Source organism: Astatotilapia calliptera, chromosome 9 (genome assembly GCF_964374335.1).
Source record: "Astatotilapia calliptera chromosome 9, fAstCal68.1, whole genome shotgun sequence".
In the NCBI taxonomy this organism is placed as follows: Eukaryota; Metazoa; Chordata; class Actinopteri; order Cichliformes; family Cichlidae; genus Astatotilapia; species Astatotilapia calliptera.
Genome location: NC_137430.1, coordinates 31787936 through 31806333, shown reverse-complemented (window position 1 = coordinate 31806333; position 18398 = coordinate 31787936). Strand labels below are relative to the sequence as shown.

At 39.3% G+C, this 18398-nt stretch overlaps 2 protein-coding genes across 3 annotated transcripts; one reads left to right on the top strand and one right to left on the bottom strand.

Moving 5' to 3' along the window:
• Window positions 1-1501: 1501 nt before the first annotated feature.
• On the bottom strand, window positions 1502-3693 carry LOC113029682 (GTPase IMAP family member 6-like). 2 transcript variants are annotated; one of them, XM_026180656.2, is made up of 5 exons: window positions 3497-3693; window positions 2924-3350; window positions 2722-2765; window positions 2541-2591; window positions 1502-2372 (listed from the first exon to the last, which is right to left on the bottom strand). In XM_026180656.2, the coding sequence occupies exons 1-5, from the start codon at window positions 3504-3506 to the stop codon at window positions 1801-1803; spliced, it is 1104 nt and encodes a 367-aa protein (XP_026036441.1). In that variant the 5' UTR covers window positions 3507-3693; the 3' UTR covers window positions 1502-1800. The 2 variants fall into 2 exon arrangements, with proteins under 2 accessions (XP_026036441.1, XP_080162357.1); XM_080306231.1 differs by having other exon boundaries at window positions 2924-3691.
• Window positions 3690-4983, top strand: LOC113029684 (GTPase IMAP family member 7-like). Its single transcript, XM_080306232.1, has 2 exons — window positions 3690-3743; window positions 3878-4983. Exons 1-2 carry the CDS (start codon window positions 3725-3727, stop codon window positions 4573-4575), a joined length of 717 nt encoding a protein of 238 aa, XP_080162358.1. The 5' UTR covers window positions 3690-3724; the 3' UTR covers window positions 4576-4983.
• The last annotated feature ends 13415 nt before the right edge of the window (window positions 4984-18398 follow it).

Sequence of the window (18398 nt, the reverse complement as noted above, 5' to 3'; positions counted from 1 at the left end):
TATCAAGCAAAGCATGCACTGACACCACTTTCATCTTGAAAGACACAGCTCAGTCACAAAAAGAAAGAATGTTTGAATTATGCAGGTAAAATAATAAAATTGAGTTAGTTTATCCCAGCTTGGAGAGATTGTAAGTTTATTCTAGGTTGCACCGAAAGTCCAGGAGCTTGTCAGTTTATCCAAACTGGGCATGGTGTCTACATACATTTTACTCATCTCTGGGATCCTGAATCCTGGAAGACCGTGTCCCTGGTAGTTGGTGCATTTGTAAGTTGGACTTTAATTCTGATTTTCCTTTTTCAGATTAAACAAACACAAATAAAATAATAATAAAGCTTTCCATTTGGGCATGCAGCCTCTAACTCGCCCCATGCTGACTGTTGCAAAAGCACCAGTTTAACTAAGAATTTTATTTTGGTTTAACACATTTTTACACACACACATAAATGCACACACGCACAGACCTTGAAAAACAGTTGTCTAAAAAGTGGCATTTTTTGTCAAAAAAGTTGTTTTGTCCAAAAAACAAAACTCAACTGTAAGGTTAATTCAGCTGCTCAGTGGTTAGTGCTTCTATTGTGGTCAGAAGAGACATTATGTCTGTGGAGAACGGTAATAATGCTGGAGGTCAAGATCAGTAATGTCTTCTTTCCTTGAGTCATGTGCCTGGCTAAATTAATTCTTAATACTCATACTCACCCTTGTCATAGTTTAATTGACTCAGGAACAGAAAAGCATTGTATAGATCAGAGAACTTGACCTTCCCTTAATTTCTCTGAGAGAGCCATTGGAAGTCCACCTTAAACGGCACCAGACTCTCTGACATAACCCACTGTATGAAACCCATTTCATTCTCATTATCAGGCAACCATAGTGAAAAATTTGGTCCTTAATTTTCTGTGTGGGTCAGAGTGTGACCTCATAAACGACTTCCCTAAACCTGCTGGTCTGGAAGTCCAGCAGTTCATCTAAACAAAAGGCACTTAGACTAAACAGATATAGATGTGTTTATCCTACCATGAAACAATAAGAGAAGGTACGACCTCTCCCATGCTCCCAGGATGTGGGTGTGAATGCCAGAACACTCTGGAATGCACACAAAGTCTTTCCAGACTATTAAGGATCAAACCTCTACCAACATGACATTGATTATAAAACTCTAAGGATATATGAGTAGATATTTCTAAGCATAAATGACAATCCAATAATATAAATCTAACAACACTCAGAGCTCAATCCATTTTAACTTGCAAGGGCAGCCAGTCAGGTCAGCATCTTGGAGATACAAACTCCCCACCTGACCCCAGCCAACATCAAATTCCAGCCTTCCTGCGCAGTCTTTTGTTCAGTGAACACACAAGCACCCCATTGTAAAACCCCTATGGTGTGTCATAAAAGTTAAAGGCACTGTGTATGCAACTGTGAGTGTATCTGTGCTTGTATACGTGACTTCCTGGTTACAACCGTTTAACAACGTCTCTAGTCATACTTTGGTAAATGATGATTTGTGGTGTATTTTTTTATTGATCACTCTCACACAAATATTTTACAGCAGTTCACAATAAGAAATAATAAAAGACAAAATCCAGCCACCAATTTCAGAAAAAAAGTTCAATTACAACTATAACCATCTCTGATTTAACGCTGAAAAAAGGATTAAAAAAGATTTGAAAACACAAAAGCAGCGCTAACTTTAAATGTATGCCCAATGAGATAAAATCATCTCAAGGTCTTGTTTATTCATATTTATATTCAAAAGAAATGATCCATTTTTTTTGGTACAATTTTCAATGATACGTTCTACTGTTTTGACAAAGCGATTGCTAGGTTCATTAATTTTTCCACTTGACATGAATCTGACATGTTCTCAAAGAGGACACACCTGTTGCCACACTTTTGAATTATTTCCTTCAGAGCAGGTTGGCAGCGATGCAGAAAATCCTCCAGGCTCATTCGTGCGCGCTGCAAGTCATCACCTCGGGTGAACAGTATAACAGTTTTTTCTCTAACTTTGCTCCCAAAAGCTCTTTCTAATTTTTTTAGTATGTCTCTCTCACCATCTGTAAATCTGCTCGCATGCATCACAAGTACAAACACACAAGGTTTTGACTCGCAAAGCTGTTTGCACCTTTTTACATGTTTTTCTCTAACTGATGATGGCATTTCATCATCAAAGATGTCTGGAGTATCAATCACACGTACATGTACGCCATTTATTTCTCTTTGTTCCACCTGACATTCTCTGGTGACTGAAGATGAACTGGATGTGGACAGGAAAGCTTCCTTCCTAAGAATAGAGTTTGCACTTGCACTCTTTCCAGTGCCTGCCATTCCCACCAGAACAAGGTTCACATTGGTGATGGTGCACTTTCCTGCATTGTTGAAGAAGAAAAAGAACATATTATATACTGAAAATGAAAAATGTTATTCTTTTAATTGGTTTAAAAACATGCATGCACTGCTATGATCAGAATGTTCACAAAAACTTTAGCACAGATTTTTGTAATTAATACTTATGCAAGTTTGAAAACATTTCCCACTTTTTGAAGTCATCATAGGGTCCTCGTAGGTGGTGTTGCTAAATCTGCCACCTGAATAGAAAGGCCAAATAAGAGAATTTGTAAGTATCCATTAAATCTTTCAGTTCTTTCTTAATTAATTAAACACCCTTGAGTGAACATTGGTTCTGTGTTGTCATACCGAGGAAAGATTGTGCCTTACCTTTCATATCCGTTTGATGTTGTGACCCAGGGTTGTAAGCAGGTCTGTAGTTTAGTAATAACAAGTGAATATGTATTACTTTACAAACCAAAACCTACCATTTGTACTAATGTACACTGTAAAATCACCTTAATGTTCTTATTATGAGAATATCAAATCCCAAATAATCAGTCAGTATACATTTCTGGTTTTTGAACCTTACCTCATATTTGTCTCATCTTTCATTTTCACCAGATCGTTCAGCTGAGTGAAAAACTGCAGCATGGTGTAGCATTTGAATGGGTAATCTGAAGTAGTTCTGATCCCAGGCAGCACAACTATGAACTCATCTTTAGGTTTTCCAGTGACCTCCTTCAGATTTCCTATCTGCTGCCACACATGATCTAGTGAAAACTCATTCTCCACCATCAACACACACATGTCAGGGACCGGATTCTCCAGAAACAACTCTTTTATGGCATTATTTGTGTCTGATATACATGTGAACACAAACTTGTCATCTTGATAAATCTCTCGGTTTTTATGAGCCCCTGTTTCAGAGAGCTTAATCGCGTCTTTCCCCAGGATGATGGTAATCAGGGATTTTTTCAGATAATCCACATTTCCCAGAAGAACAACTGAAATCTTGTCTGTGAACAAAAAAATAGAAAGAAATATTTTTCCTCTGATACTGTCATAAACCACAAACTTATGTAAACACATTTCTTAAACATTGACAGTGTGTGTGAGACACAAAATAAAAAAAATAAAAAAAAAGATTATAAGAAAGACTTACTGTGAGACATGGCCCTCAATACAATGCAGAAATCTGGAAGAGACAAGCTGTGTGTATCTGCTGGCTGTGCTGCTCTCTGTCTGCATTATATAGAACTAAACCTGCCACGCCTCCCGTATGCAATATGCAAATGCTGCAGGTGTGTCAGCTTTGGATCTATAAATAAACACTAAGTTTCTCTTCATTTTTCCATTTCTCACCTGTGAAGAAACAACAGTTAGAGAAAGTATGGCTTCATTTTCACAAGGTAAGCAACAGATTTAATTTGTTCGGTATATAGTTAATTTCCTATTAAGTGAAAACTGATTTATTTACACACTGAGCTATTTAGATACTCTGACCAAAAAAAAGAAACTATATGTCTCACAATTTCTGTTGCAGGTCCTGATTTGAGAATTGTGATGATTGGAAAAACTGGTGTGGGCAAGAGTGCTGTCGGAAACACCATCCTGGGAGGAGAATATTTCAGATCTGAACCCAGTGCAGAGTCAGTTACTGCGACTTGTACAAAAGAAGTGATGCGGTGGGGTAATAGAGTAATTAGTGTAGTAGACACACCAGGGATCCTGGACACAGCAAAATCTCCAGAATTCATAAAAAGAGAAATTGTGAGATGTGTTGAAGTCTCCTGCCCAGGCCCCCATGTGTTCCTGCTGGTCATCCAAGTCGGTCGATTCACCAAAGAGGAGAAAAATGCTGTGGAAGCCCTGCAGGAGCTGTTTGGTCCACAGGCTAACCACTACATGATTGTGTTGTTCACACGTGGTCGTGAACTTGGAACCAAGACCATACAGCAGTATGTACGTGAATCCACACCAGCTCTACAGCGAGTCATCCAAAGATGTGGAAACAGGTTTCACCGTTTCGAAAACCATAGCAGTGACAGAGAGCAGGTGGTGGAGCTCATCAGGAAGATTGATAACATGGTGGAAGCAAACGGGGGCACATGCTACACAAATGAAATGTACAGAGAGGTCGAGGCTGCACAGACCAGTGGACATGGAGTATTTAATTACATATTCCTCGCTCTACTGCAGCAACGTATCATGGAGTTTCTTTACATTCTTGGGAGAGATTAGATTACTGTAGTAAATCATATAAACATTAGAATGCGTGTAGTTAAAACAGGACAGCATCTTTGCATCAAAATGTAACATCTGACAGAAAACATTTTATGTGTAGACAGCTGTGTAGCATTAATTCTCTTTGATTTTCCAGAAAAAAATCTAATGAAATGTCCTTGGGTGCTGATGAAGAAAAAAATGGTTTTAAAAATTGTAATAATGATCATAAGAAAGGTGTCGGTGCCATTAAGAAAATGTTTCTTGTACCTGCTTTAAATGCTGTAGTCGGCTTTTATTCATGGTGGTGTGATTCAAAATTTTGTGGCCTTTAAGTTTCTTTGTTAATGAAATGTTTTTGCCTTAATGCTTGATTTTGATTTTATCTCAAACATGAATATGAAATAAAAAACAATATATAGCTAATCATCAAATGTGAAAAGTTTTTTATTGCAAATTAAACAAAATAGCAAATAAAGATCTTGAAGATCTTGAAAATTATATCAGTATATTTCTAAATCCACGTTTTTAGATTCCACCAAATAATAAGAAAGAAAGAAAATATCACCCCAATACACTAGCAAAATTGTATAAATGGATAAAGCATAACAAACTGATCAGAAAGGATGTCACTTGTTATTTAATAAAAGATTGTCCCAGCAAATTTCACACACACACACACACACACACACACACACACACACACACACACACACACACACACACACACACCTCTATATATGTATATACACAGAGAAAAAACATTAAATCTGAAGATGTGGCCCAATGTTTGACTAGTACTGCTTGTATACAGTGTTGGGAAGGTTACTTTTAAAATGTACTGAATACATGATTACACACAAGCCATTACGTTACTCAATGAGAGAAATGTATTCTCAATACTTTGGATTACATAATATATTGTCATGGTTTTTACAACTGCATGAATGTACTATCACTTTGTAATTTATTACTATTGCTGAAGATTATTCGCCATAGCGAACAGAACTGTAAACACAACTCACTGCTTTACACCCAATTTCCAAATGATCAACACAATCCTAGAAAAACTATACACATTTATGGCTATTTTGCCAACTGTCTGGCACACTGTCACATGTGAAAACTTTTTTAGATAATTAGTTCACTTTGCAATCAGCCTGCACTGTACAATGGAGGGAGCAGGAAGAGTGAGAAGTAGAGGAGGCCGAGGAAGAGGACGTGGAGGTGAAGAAGTAGGACGAAGAGGATGACAAGGACAAGGACGAGCAAGAGGAGGACGAGGAGGGGGGAGAGGAGGACGAGGAGGGGGAGAAGAAGGGTAAGAAGAGTAAGAAATAGAATTGCTGATGACATCAGAGCTACAATAGTGGACCATGTAATCAACCGTGGAGTGACCCTGAGGGAAGCTGGCCAACGGGTTCAGCCTAACTCGAGCCGCTACACTGTAGCAACCATCATAAGGACATTTTGAAATGAGAATCCGTTAGTACAGTCACTTTGCACTAAGATTTGTAGCACTGCTGTATGCCAATGAGAAACACAACAATACCATAGATGTAAAATTCCAGAAGATATTTTCCCCAGTGCCTTCGACTAGAGGACATTGTATGTGATGTAGAAAAAATTTGGTGGCTAGATCCAGAGAGACGACACGATGTAGACTGATTTCTTTTTTTTCCTCAGTGAAATTACTATTTCGTTTTGACTTGGAAATAAACACTTGTGTTTGTTTTGACGTTTTCATTACAAAATAGTGTAAATAATGGCCATAAATGTGTATAGTTTTGCTAGGAGTGTGTTGATCATTTGGGAATTGGGTGTAAAGCAGTGAGTTGTGTTTACAGTTCTGCAAAGAGAGTGCTGTGCAGTGGATTGTAGCTACAGGTTTGCAAAGTGTGTGTTACAAAATGGCAAACTGAGTGCAAAGCAGTGTTTGTGCTTTTAGTTTTGCAAACTCAGTGAGTGGTTTTGCTATAAGTATTAATAGTTTTAGAAATTGTGCTGTAAGAATCACAGTTAGGGTTTAAGCATTCAGAAAAAACTGTAATGTGATGGCTTGTGTTAACTGTTGGATACCAAAATACCATTTTTACAAAGGTGTGGAGAGTTAAGCAGGGTTATTCGCTTTTACAAGAAAACTACAATGTTTTGTTGATTGGGTGAAGAGTTTTCTTATTTGTGTGTAGAGTTTTGCAAAAATAGCCAATAGTTACAAAAAATGTGCTTAAGCCATCAGAAAAAACTGTAATAAATAATGTGGGGTACAGGGACCATACAAATGCACTCTTTGTCAAAATGCAAGCTATTAAATTCCAAGACTTGGTGAAGCTTAAAACAGCGCAAATAATGTATAAAGTCAGAAATAAATTGCTTCCAAAAGAAATCTGTAAATTGTTCATAGAAAGAGACGGTGGGTATAACTTAAGAGGGAGATGGAATTTAAAAATACAAAGTGCTAGAACAACTTTAAGAACTATGTCTATCGCAATTGCAGGAGTTAAATTATGGAACAGTCTAACAGAAGAAATAAAAGAAAGTAAAAACATAAACTAGTTTAAATTAAAATATAAAAACCTAATTATAAATAAGTATAAGAATGAAGAAAACAGGGTTAACCCAGGACGGTGATGTTGCTGGTAATGGTGTTGTGGTTCTTTTTTGGTGTTAGTGGTTTGTTTGTTTTTCCATAACTTGTGTATCTGCAAATTTACACATTCTGTATTTTTCAGATGAAAGAAACTATACTGTGGTGGGGTTTGCTTATTTCTTGTTTTTGATTTATGTATGTTTTGTTTTGTTTTGTTTTACTTTTGTTTCATATGTTGTTTGTTTAATTTAAGACTAAAAGAAAATTAAATGAATGAGAGGTAAAAATTGAGGGGGTAGGGACAAAAAAGTAAATACTTCAGCCTACTCCTTTTCAAACAAATATTGGAATGATATTTTGTAATGATTGTGAAGGCACATGTTTGAAATGTTTGAAATAAAAATGAACTGAACTGAACTGAAATATTGTAAAGAACATTATTATAATGAAATATTCTGATAAAATATGTGACATTTAACTTTTTAAAATGTTTTTAAAAAATGTAAATTTCCAATCAGCTGTTAATAACACTTCCTACTTCCTATCCCAGAAACGATAGTTCCTTATAGTGCAAACTATCATTTCTGGGATGCTTGGAACTGAAATCGCACTGCTGGAAATAGTTTATTTTGATGCACATCCTGTTTTCTTTGCAAGTTTGCATTGTAATATTTATTTTCATTTTTCCTGCAGTATATAAAAATTTGTGTATCTCAAAAATAAAATAAAATTATAAAGACACTCAAAATAAATTTCCTGTTGTTGTAAACTATTTTTTGCAACTTTTTGTAATTAAAGTTTTGAGGGATATCCCATTGAAATTTCTCTTACTAGAAATTTATGTTAAAAAAAACCCCAACTAATTTCAATTTTGTTGTAGTTTATTGTACATTTTTGAAATGTATATAATTACTACGGACTTAATACATACATATTATTAAAATTTGGGCTATAATGGCTGTATTGATGTGAAGCAACTTGAAGTGGTCCCAAAAATGGCTCTACAACATGTATTTTTTTTTTTTTTTTCCCCTGTCCCATTTGGTTCTTTAGCCATCAGAATTGTTGTCTGAAGACCAACAAGGATACCCAATGGATTTACTTTGCCAAATGGATCATCGTGGCATTGCCGTATTGGTCCATTTGGTCGATCTTTGTTTTTATTATTTATTATATTTTATTTTCAGATGTTACAGACGGGACAGACATGAGTGAGAGATAGGAAAGGGAGAAAGAAAGAGGAAGGAAAGGAAAAACAGAAGGGGAGAGGGACAGTGAGAAAGGGGGGGAGAAAAAAAATAATAAAAATCTCCTGGATCACCTGTTGAGAGAAGAATAGAAAACAAGCAAAAAAACAAAAAAAACAAAGCAACATACTAAACACAACACCATCGCATTAATCTAGCTAAGTGTAAACAGCAGTAAATACTAAATATTCAATGTTGTTGTGCAGCACGCAGGACAGATGTGCTTCGAAGTAGCAGCCAAGAAAGGTGTAATTTGGGTCTACGAGCAGTGAACACCCGTGTGCATACCTGTGTGGATCAGCGCGCTTGTATTCCAAAGGTTTCTCCATGTAATGATCTGCTAGGGAGTGTGGGGGGGCCACAGCCCCGTCCTCCAGGGCATGAAGCAGGTATGGAGGAGATCAAAACTCCAGACATCCAGAGGCCCCCAGAACACAAGAGACCAAGGAAGACCAACAGAGGGGCAGCCGCGCCACTGTCCCAGAAAGAGCTGAGGAGAGTCCCAGATGAGGGCTCACTCAGCAGCCGCGGAGCAGAAGCCAGGGGGGGTTGCAGTGACGCGCCCGTGAGCTCCGCCGGCCGCCAGCTGTGCCTGAGTGACCGAGCCCCAGGCCGAGAGGCCGGGGGCACCCCATCCCCGAAGGGGCCCGAGCGAGCCCCAGGCTCCAGGCCCCGATAAGCGGCCGCCAAGGAGTGAGCCGGTGTGTACCTGGACGCCCACCCCCGGACACAAAGAACCACCAACGCACCGACACCTGAGGGAGTCCGCCACCGGCAGGGGAAGTGGTGGTAGGTGGAGATAGGCCTCCAAACCTTGGAGGGCCTGAGGTGTCCCAGAGAGGTGGCGTCTGATACCCAGCCTGACATATAGACACAGACATACAGGCACACACAGACACAAACATCCATTCCCCTCCTCATGCTCTCATATGCACTCACTCCACACTCAACCAACGTGGAGACAGACATAAAGAGACGCTGTACACACGATCACACTCCCCAAGCGTACTCTACAAACCGGGTCTAGGTACCCTTGCTCCTGGAGGGGGGAACTGCACCCAGACCCAGGTGGTGTTACCCTTTTCCCTGCGGTGGGGAGAGGCAGACCACCCCGACTGAGTTTTTACCATTTCTTTTCCGTATGGGTGTACGTGCTTTGTAGTTCTAACGTGATTTGTCTCTAGGGGCCACCTTATATATTTATATATAAACATATATAAATAAAACAACTTCTATGCACAAAAGGAATTACTAATGTAAAAAAGAATTTTATATTGTTTTTAATAATAAATTAAAGCTAACAAAAAAAACCCTGTAGAGCCGGTTGGGAGCAGAAAGAGCCTTCTCTTTTTAGTGAGCGAAGCCGAAAGAGCCGGTTCTCTAAAAAAAGCCAGAAAGCCTGTCACTATTACAAAGGAACGGTGATGTTGCTGTGGGACTTGAACAAACATGACAGAAAGTTGGATACTGATGTGGAAAAACCCGTATCACTTGCTCTATTCCACCCAAAATGTTTTCACTGACAGATGAGAAGAACAAACATTCAGGATGTTTTGCTGTGACGACAACATGTTTTTTAAAGAGGTGTCATGAGGACAACAAAAGGAATTTCTCTGTAGACATTTTAGTTAACACAACTGTCATTGTCTGTTTTCAGCTGATGATTATCTTGTTCTCTCGGACTGTTTCTGTTTCACTTCAGGATTATTTATAATAGACTGTGTTTATTTACCTTAAATAATGTTTAAACTACATACAATCTTTGTCTATAAACACAGCACCTACTTAAACTATGGACTCCAATCAGCAGATTTCAAATGTTGATAAAGAGTGATTACAGTATTTCTGAAACATTTAGGCACATTTACAGAGATTGTTTGTAAACATCTCAAAATTCTAAACACAAAGTAAAAAGAGTTACAATTTTTTTCAAACCCCCTCACATTTCTTGCAAAACAATACTCAAAAACACGTTTTCTCTTCTAAAAACTCACATTTGTTGCACAATTGTGTTTAATATCATCCTCGCTGTGGCACACGGTGGAGTGAAACACTGAAATGTGTCTAAATGTGCGAAAACTGCCAAACTCACTTTTTGTGGACAGCTGAAACCGCAGTTTACAACAACTTGTTAACAGGCGACCCACCCACGGCACAATGCTAATGCTAAGAAGAACGAACACCAAGTGACAGCGAGGTTCAAGTTCATTGCATCTCCAACACACATTTGCTGTTCTTAAAGGAAGTTTGAGACTTTCTCCTGCACTTACATTTGGATCAATTAAATCCATGACTATCACTCAGGCAGTAATGCCTGCACTGGAAACAAGCCATACTTAAAATATTCCAACACACCAAGCTTCTGTGGTTGAATGTAAAACAAATGTGTTCTTTGATATAGAGACTGCACATTTAGCTTAACAGTAAATACATTTTATATTGATTATATAAGTAATGTGGGGATAGGTTAATCGGAAACACTAAATTCCCCATAGGTGTGAATGTGGAAGTAAATGTGAGTGGAAATGGTTGCCCGTGTCTCTGTGTTAGCCCTGCGACACACTGGCAGCCTGTGCAGGGTGTACTCTGCCGCTCACCCTATGACAGCCTGGATGTGCTCCAGCACCCCTGAAAAGGATACGTGGAAGCGAATGGATGGATGAATGGATATAATTAATGCACCTTCAAAACAAATTTGTGGAAATCCTAAACTTAGTTTACGAATAATTAAATCTTTGTTTCATTGTAAGATCATAAAAATCGTGGTAACATAACAACACAATTGTTTGTTGTTCAGCAGAACAGTGTAAGTAGTAGTATGTAAAATGTGTTTATATAGCAAGATTCAGAGATTAAAATCACAAAGTGTTTCACAATAAAACCAGAAATATTAATACCAATATTATAAAACAACAACAATAAAGACATTAAAAGCTTGTTTGTATAAAAATGTCTTTTGCTGCTTTTTTGTCACGGCTGCCGGGGTGAGCTGTGTGGTGTTGGAGGAAAAGGACCCAACATGCAGGCAATAGACTGATGATATCAGTGACGTTTATTTACAAGTGGCGGAGTGACAGAACAGGCAATGAGTCATGACAAACAACTGAAGAAACCTAAACTGGGCAAATTAAGAGCAGACCTGAAAATAATGACGAAACAGGGTGAAGAGCAGAGAGACGCAGACCATAGAACCAAAACACCATGAAACGCAGACGAGCCAACAAGCAACGCAGACCGACACCCACTATACACACACACACACATACACACACACACACACACACACACACACACACACACACACACACACACACACACACACACACAAGGAGACCAGGTAATGAACACAGGTGGGAAGAACAGCTGATCCTAATACGCGAGACTACCGGAGGATACAAGCTGAACACAGTGACAACAGACACAGACCATCAAAATAAAACAGGAAATCCACAACACAAACTCAGTGACACAAACAGGGCACAAGGGGAGGACACAGGATACCAAAATCAGAATAAACTTGAACAGAAGACAATAATCATATTAGACATAAAACGCTGTTTCAACGACCCAGCACCATGACATTTTTAACGGAATCAGTAGAATCTAGAAAGCATAAAGAAAGGCAATGGCAGAGACTTCCACAGCCTTGGGAACAGTACCTGAAAAGCCCGATCACTACGTGTTTTGAAACAAGTATGTGGGACAAATAGTTACCCCTGACCTGCAGACCTAAGTGCTCAGGATGAAGAACTAGGTTTCAACAGGTCAGAGCTTCACAATGCGGAGCTCTAAAAGTTACAACAATTTATTTTTAAATCCTAAAATTTACTGTCAACCAAAGAAGAGAAGCCAATACTGGAGTAACTGGTGACCTGTTGTTTGTGCCAGTTCAATGTCTTGCCGCAGCGTTCTGTACCGTCTGAAGGCGATCCCGTGCTGATTTGTTGAGACAAGTGAAAAGACCGCTACAATAATCCAAACAAGAAGAAATAAAAGCATGAATTATTATCTCAAGCTCTGCCTTAGACACCAGTAGTATGAGTTTAGAAATGTTGTTTAGAATGAGTCAAGAGACATTGAACTGTCAAATATATTACCTAATTTTCTAAGACTCGACTGAAATAAAGGGTCTGAAAATCTGAACCTGATTTCAGGGAGGTCTCAGGTTCAGCTTGTGGACTTTTATAACAGGCAGGTGCTGAGGAAGGCAACCTCTGTCTTGTTGTGTTCAGATCATCCTCTCTTTAATGATTTTCAACTGCTTCCATCAGGACGTCGTTATAAAGTGCCTGCAATGAAGACAGAGAGACATAGATTGTCTTTTGTACCTACTGCTATTATCTAAGGAGCTTGGAAAGAAAAGCGTCTGGACTTCTTTAAGTTGCTTGAAGACGTTTCACCTCTCATTCGAGAAGCTTCTTCAGTTCTAAGGGTCAATGGTGGGGAGTCCCAGATTTAAACCCAGTGGGAGTTTCCCCCCAAAGAGGGACAAAGGACCCCCTGATGATCCTCTACCTAATCACATGAGCCAAGGTGTGAAAGCGGGTGTGGGTCACAATCAGCCAGGGTTTTGGGTGAGCTCATTGTGAAACCTGGCCCCACCCTATCATGTGATTTCCTGAGGTCAGATGGCCCAGGATGTGAGTGGGCGTTAAGGCTCTCAAAACTGGATTATAGATGGCAGACAGTTGGTGTCGTAAACCCCCGCCTCTGTTCAAAGATGGTCGCTCACAGTGGACATAGATGGCTTCTTTCACTCCTCTTTCAAACCATCTGTCCTCTCTGTCCAAAATGTGAACATTGGCATCCTCAAAAGAGTGTCCTTTATCCTTTAGATGCAGACGAACTGCTGAGTCTTGTCCTGTGGAGGTGGCTCTTCTATGTTGTGCCATGCGCTTGTGGAGTGGCTGTTTGGTCTCTCCGATGTAGAGGTCTGGGCATTCCTCGCTGCACTGTACAGCATACACCACATTATTAAGTTTGTGTTTAGGAGTTTTGTCTTTCGGGTGAACCAGTTTCTGTCTGAGCGTGTTGCTCGGTCTGAAGTACACTGGGATGTCGTGTTTGGAGAAAACTCTCCTGAGTTTCTCTGATACACCGGAGAAACTCAGGAGAGTTTTCATCATTGACCAAAGCTTAATTTCTGAGAGCATGTGATCAGGAGCAATAATAAAGCAATCAGTTTCTGTTTTATCTGTATTTAACTGGATGAAAATGTCATTTGTCCCTCTTTGGGGGGTTACTCTCTCTTGGATGAGAGGTGAAACATCCTCAAGCAACTTAAAGAAGTCCAGACACTTTTCTTTCCAAGCTTCTTAGACTACGATGACCTGGATGACTGAGAACCTTCACAGACATATTTGATATTGATTCAACAACAGCTTCTCTAAAATTGCTGGGAACTCAGCCGGTATGGAGAGAAGTATTATTCATTGCCAGAATATAGGGGCCAATAGGGTCAAACAGTGTCCAGTATGTTGGCTGATAGAATTTTTTGCATTTGAAAATAAAAGTTGGCTGATTGTAACACCATTACAAGACGTGGTGTTAATTATTCTTTTTTTAATTAAGCACAGTCAGAAACATCAAGTTATTCCTAATACTGTATACTTGCAATGAATAAATTGTCAGGACATAGTAATGATAAGTAAGTTTTACTCAGTTTTATGGAGGCAACAGGTTAGCATAGTTTCTTTGAGTTCTGGGAAATAATTAGATTTTACAGTTTAATAGGAATTAATTATGTTGTGAGAGTTCCCAGCTTCTTACAAAGGAACGGTGATGTTGCTGTGGGACTTGAACAAACATGACAGAAAGTTGGATACTGATGTGGAAAAACCCGTATCACTTGCTCTATTCCACCCAAAATGTTTTCACTGACAGATGAGAAGAACAAACATTCAGGATGTTTTGCTGTGACGACAACATGTTTTTTAAAGAGGTGTCATGAGGACAACAAAAGGAATTTCTCTGTAGACATTTTAGTTAACACAACTGTCATTGTCTGTTTTCAGCTGATGATTATCTTGTTCTCTCGGACTGTTTCTGTTTCACTTCAGGATTATTTATAATAGACTGTGTTTATTTACCTTAAATAATGTTTAAACTACATACAATCTTTGTCTATAAACACAGCACCTACTTAAACTATGGACTCCAATCAGCAGATTTCAAATGTTGATAAAGAGTGATTACAGTATTTCTGAAACATTTAGGCACATTTACAGAGATTGTTTGTAAACATCTCAAAATTCTAAACACAAAGTAAAAAGAGTTACAATTTTTTTCAAACCCCCTCACATTTCTTGCAAAACAATACTCAAAAACACGTTTTCTCTTCTAAAAACTCACATTTGTTGCACAATTGTGTTTAATATCATCCTCGCTGTGGCACACGGTGGAGTGAAACACTGAAATGTGTCTAAATGTGCGAAAACTGCCAAACTCACTTTTTGTGGACAGCTGAAACCGCAGTTTACAACAACTTGTTAACAGGCGACCCACCCACGGCACAATGCTAATGCTAAGAAGAACGAACACCAAGTGACAGCGAGGTTCAAGTTCATTGCATCTCCAACACACATTTGCTGTTCTTAAAGGAAGTTTGAGACTTTCTCCTGCACTTACATTTGGATCAATTAAATCCATGACTATCACTCAGGCAGTAATGCCTGCACTGGAAACAAGCCATACTTAAAATATTCCAACACACCAAGCTTCTGTGGTTGAATGTAAAACAAATGTGTTCTTTGATATAGAGACTGCACATTTAGCTTAACAGTAAATACATTTTATATTGATTATATAAGTAATGTGGGGATAGGTTAATCGGAAACACTAAATTCCCCATAGGTGTGAATGTGGAAGTAAATGTGAGTGGAAATGGTTGCCCGTGTCTCTGTGTTAGCCCTGCGACACACTGGCAGCCTGTGCAGGGTGTACTCTGCCGCTCACCCTATGACAGCCTGGATGTGCTCCAGCACCCCTGAAAAGGATACGTGGAAGCGAATGGATGGATGAATGGATATAATTAATGCACCTTCAAAACAAATTTGTGGAAATCCTAAACTTAGTTTACGAATAATTAAATCTTTGTTTCATTGTAAGATCATAAAAATCGTGGTAACATAACAACACAATTGTTTGTTGTTCAGCAGAACAGTGTAAGTAGTAGTATGTAAAATGTGTTTATATAGCAAGATTCAGAGATTAAAATCACAAAGTGTTTCACAATAAAACCAGAAATATTAATACCAATATTATAAAACAACAACAATAAAGACATTAAAAGCTTGTTTGTATAAAAATGTCTTTTGCTGCTTTTTTGTCACGGCTGCCGGGGTGAGCTGTGTGGTGTTGGAGGAAAAGGACCCAACATGCAGGCAATAGACTGATGATATCAGTGACGTTTATTTACAAGTGGCGGAGTGACAGAACAGGCAATGAGTCATGACAAACAACTGAAGAAACCTAAACTGGGCAAATTAAGAGCAGACCTGAAAATAATGACGAAACAGGGTGAAGAGCAGAGAGACGCAGACCATAGAACCAAAACACCATGAAACGCAGACGAGCCAACAAGCAACGCAGACCGACACCCACTACACACACACACACACACACACACACACATACACACACACACACACACACACACACACACACAAGGAGACCAGGTAATGAACACAGGTGGGAAGAACAGCTGATCCTAATACGCGAGACTACCGGAGGATACAAGCTGAACACAGTGACAACAGACACAGACTATCAAAATAAAACAGGAAATCCACAACACAAACTCAGTGACACAAACAGGGCACAAGGGGAGGACACAGGATACCAAAATCAGAATAAACTTGAACAGAAGACAATAATCATATTAGACATAAAACGCTGTTTCAACGACCCAGCACCATGACATTTTTAACGGAATCAGTAGAATCTAGAAAGCATAAAGAAAGGCAATGGCAGAGACTTCCACAGCCTTGGGAACAGTACCTGAAAAGCCCGATCACTACGTGTTTTGAAACAAGTATGTGGGACAAATAGTTACCCCTGACCTGCAGACCTAAGTGCTCAGGATGAAGAACTAGGTTTCAACAGGTCAGAGCTTCACAATGCGGAGCTCTAAAAGTTACAACAATTTATTTTTAAATCCTAAAATTTACTGTCAACCAAAGAAGAGAAGCCAATACTGGAGTAACTGGTGACCTGTTGTTTGTGCCAGTTCAATGTCTTGCCGCAGCGTTCTGTACCGTCTGAAGGCGATCCCGTGCTGATTTGTTGAGACAAGTGAAAAGACCGCTACAATAATCCAAACAAGAAGAAATAAAAGCATGAATTATTATCTCAAGCTCTGCCTTAGACACCAGTAGTATGAGTTTAGAAATGTTGTTTAGAATGAGTCAAGAGACATTGAACTGTCAAATATATTACCTAATTTTCTAAGACTCGACTGAAATAAAGGGTCTGAAAATCTGAACCTGATTTCAGGGAGGTCTCAGGTTCAGCTTGTGGACTTTTATAACAGGCAGGTGCTGAGGAAGGCAACCTCTGTCTTGTTGTGTTCAGATCATCCTCTCTTTAATGATTTTCAACTGCTTCCATCAGGACGTCGTTATAAAGTGCCTGCAATGAAGACAGAGAGACATAGATTGTCTTTTGTACCTACTGCTATTATCTAAGGAGCTTGGAAAGAAAAGCGTCTGGACTTCTTTAAGTTGCTTGAAGACGTTTCACCTCTCATTCGAGAAGCTTCTTCAGTTCTAAGGGTCAATGGTGGGGAGTCCCAGATTTAAACCCAGTGGGAGTTTCCCCCCAAAGAGGGACAAAGGACCCCCTGATGATCCTCTACCTAATCACATGAGCCAAGGTGTGAAAGCGGGTGTGGGTCACAATCAGCCAGGGTTTTGGGTGAGCTCATTGTGAAACCTGGCCCCACCCTATCATGTGATTTCCTGAGGTCAGATGGCCCAAGATGTGAGTGGGCGTTAAGGCTCTCAAAACTGGATTATAGATGGCAGAGAGTTGGTGTCGTAAACCCCCGCCTCTGTTCAAAGATGGTCGCTCACAGTGGACATAGATGGCTTCTTTCACTGCTCTTTCAAACCATCTGTCCTCTCTGTCCAAAATGTGAACATTGGCATCCTCAAAAGAGTGTCCTTTATCCTTTAGATGCAGACGAACTGCTGAGTCTTGTCCTGTGGAGGTGGCTCTTCTATGTTGTGCCATGCGCTTGTGGAGTGGCTGTTTGGTCTCTCCGATGTAGAGGTCTGAGCATTCCTCGCTGCACTGTACAGCATACACCACATTGTTAAGTCTGTGTTTAGGAGTTTTGTCTTTCGGGTGAACCAGTTTCTGTCTGAGCGTGTTGCTCGGTCTGAAGTACACTGGGATGTCGTGTTTGGAGAAAACTCTCCTGAGTTTCTCTGATACACCGGAGAAACTCAGGAGAGTTTTCATCATTGACCAAAGCTTAATTTCTGAGAGCATGTGATCAGGAGCAATAATAAAGCAATCAGTTTCTGTTTTATCTGTATTTAACTGGATGAAAATGACCTGGATGACTGAGAACCTTCACAGACATATTTGATATTGATTCAACAACAGCTTCTCTAAAATTGCTGGGAACTCAGCCGGTATGGAGAGAAGTATTATTCATTGCCAGAATATAGGGGCCAATAGGGTCAAACAGTGTCCAGTATGTTGGCTGATAGAATTTTTTGCATTTGAAAATAAAAGTTGGCTGATTGTAACACCATTACAAGACGTGGTGTTAATTATTCTTTTTTAATTAAGCACAGTCAGAAACATCAAGTTATTCCTAATACTGTATACTTGCAATGAATAAATTGTCAGGACATAGTAATGATAAGTAAGTTTTACTCAGTTTTATGGAGGCAACAGGTTAGCATAGTTTCTTTGAGTTCTGGGAAATAATTAGATTTTACAGTTTAATAGGAATTAATTATGTTGTGAGAGTTGCCAGCTTCTTACAAAGGAAC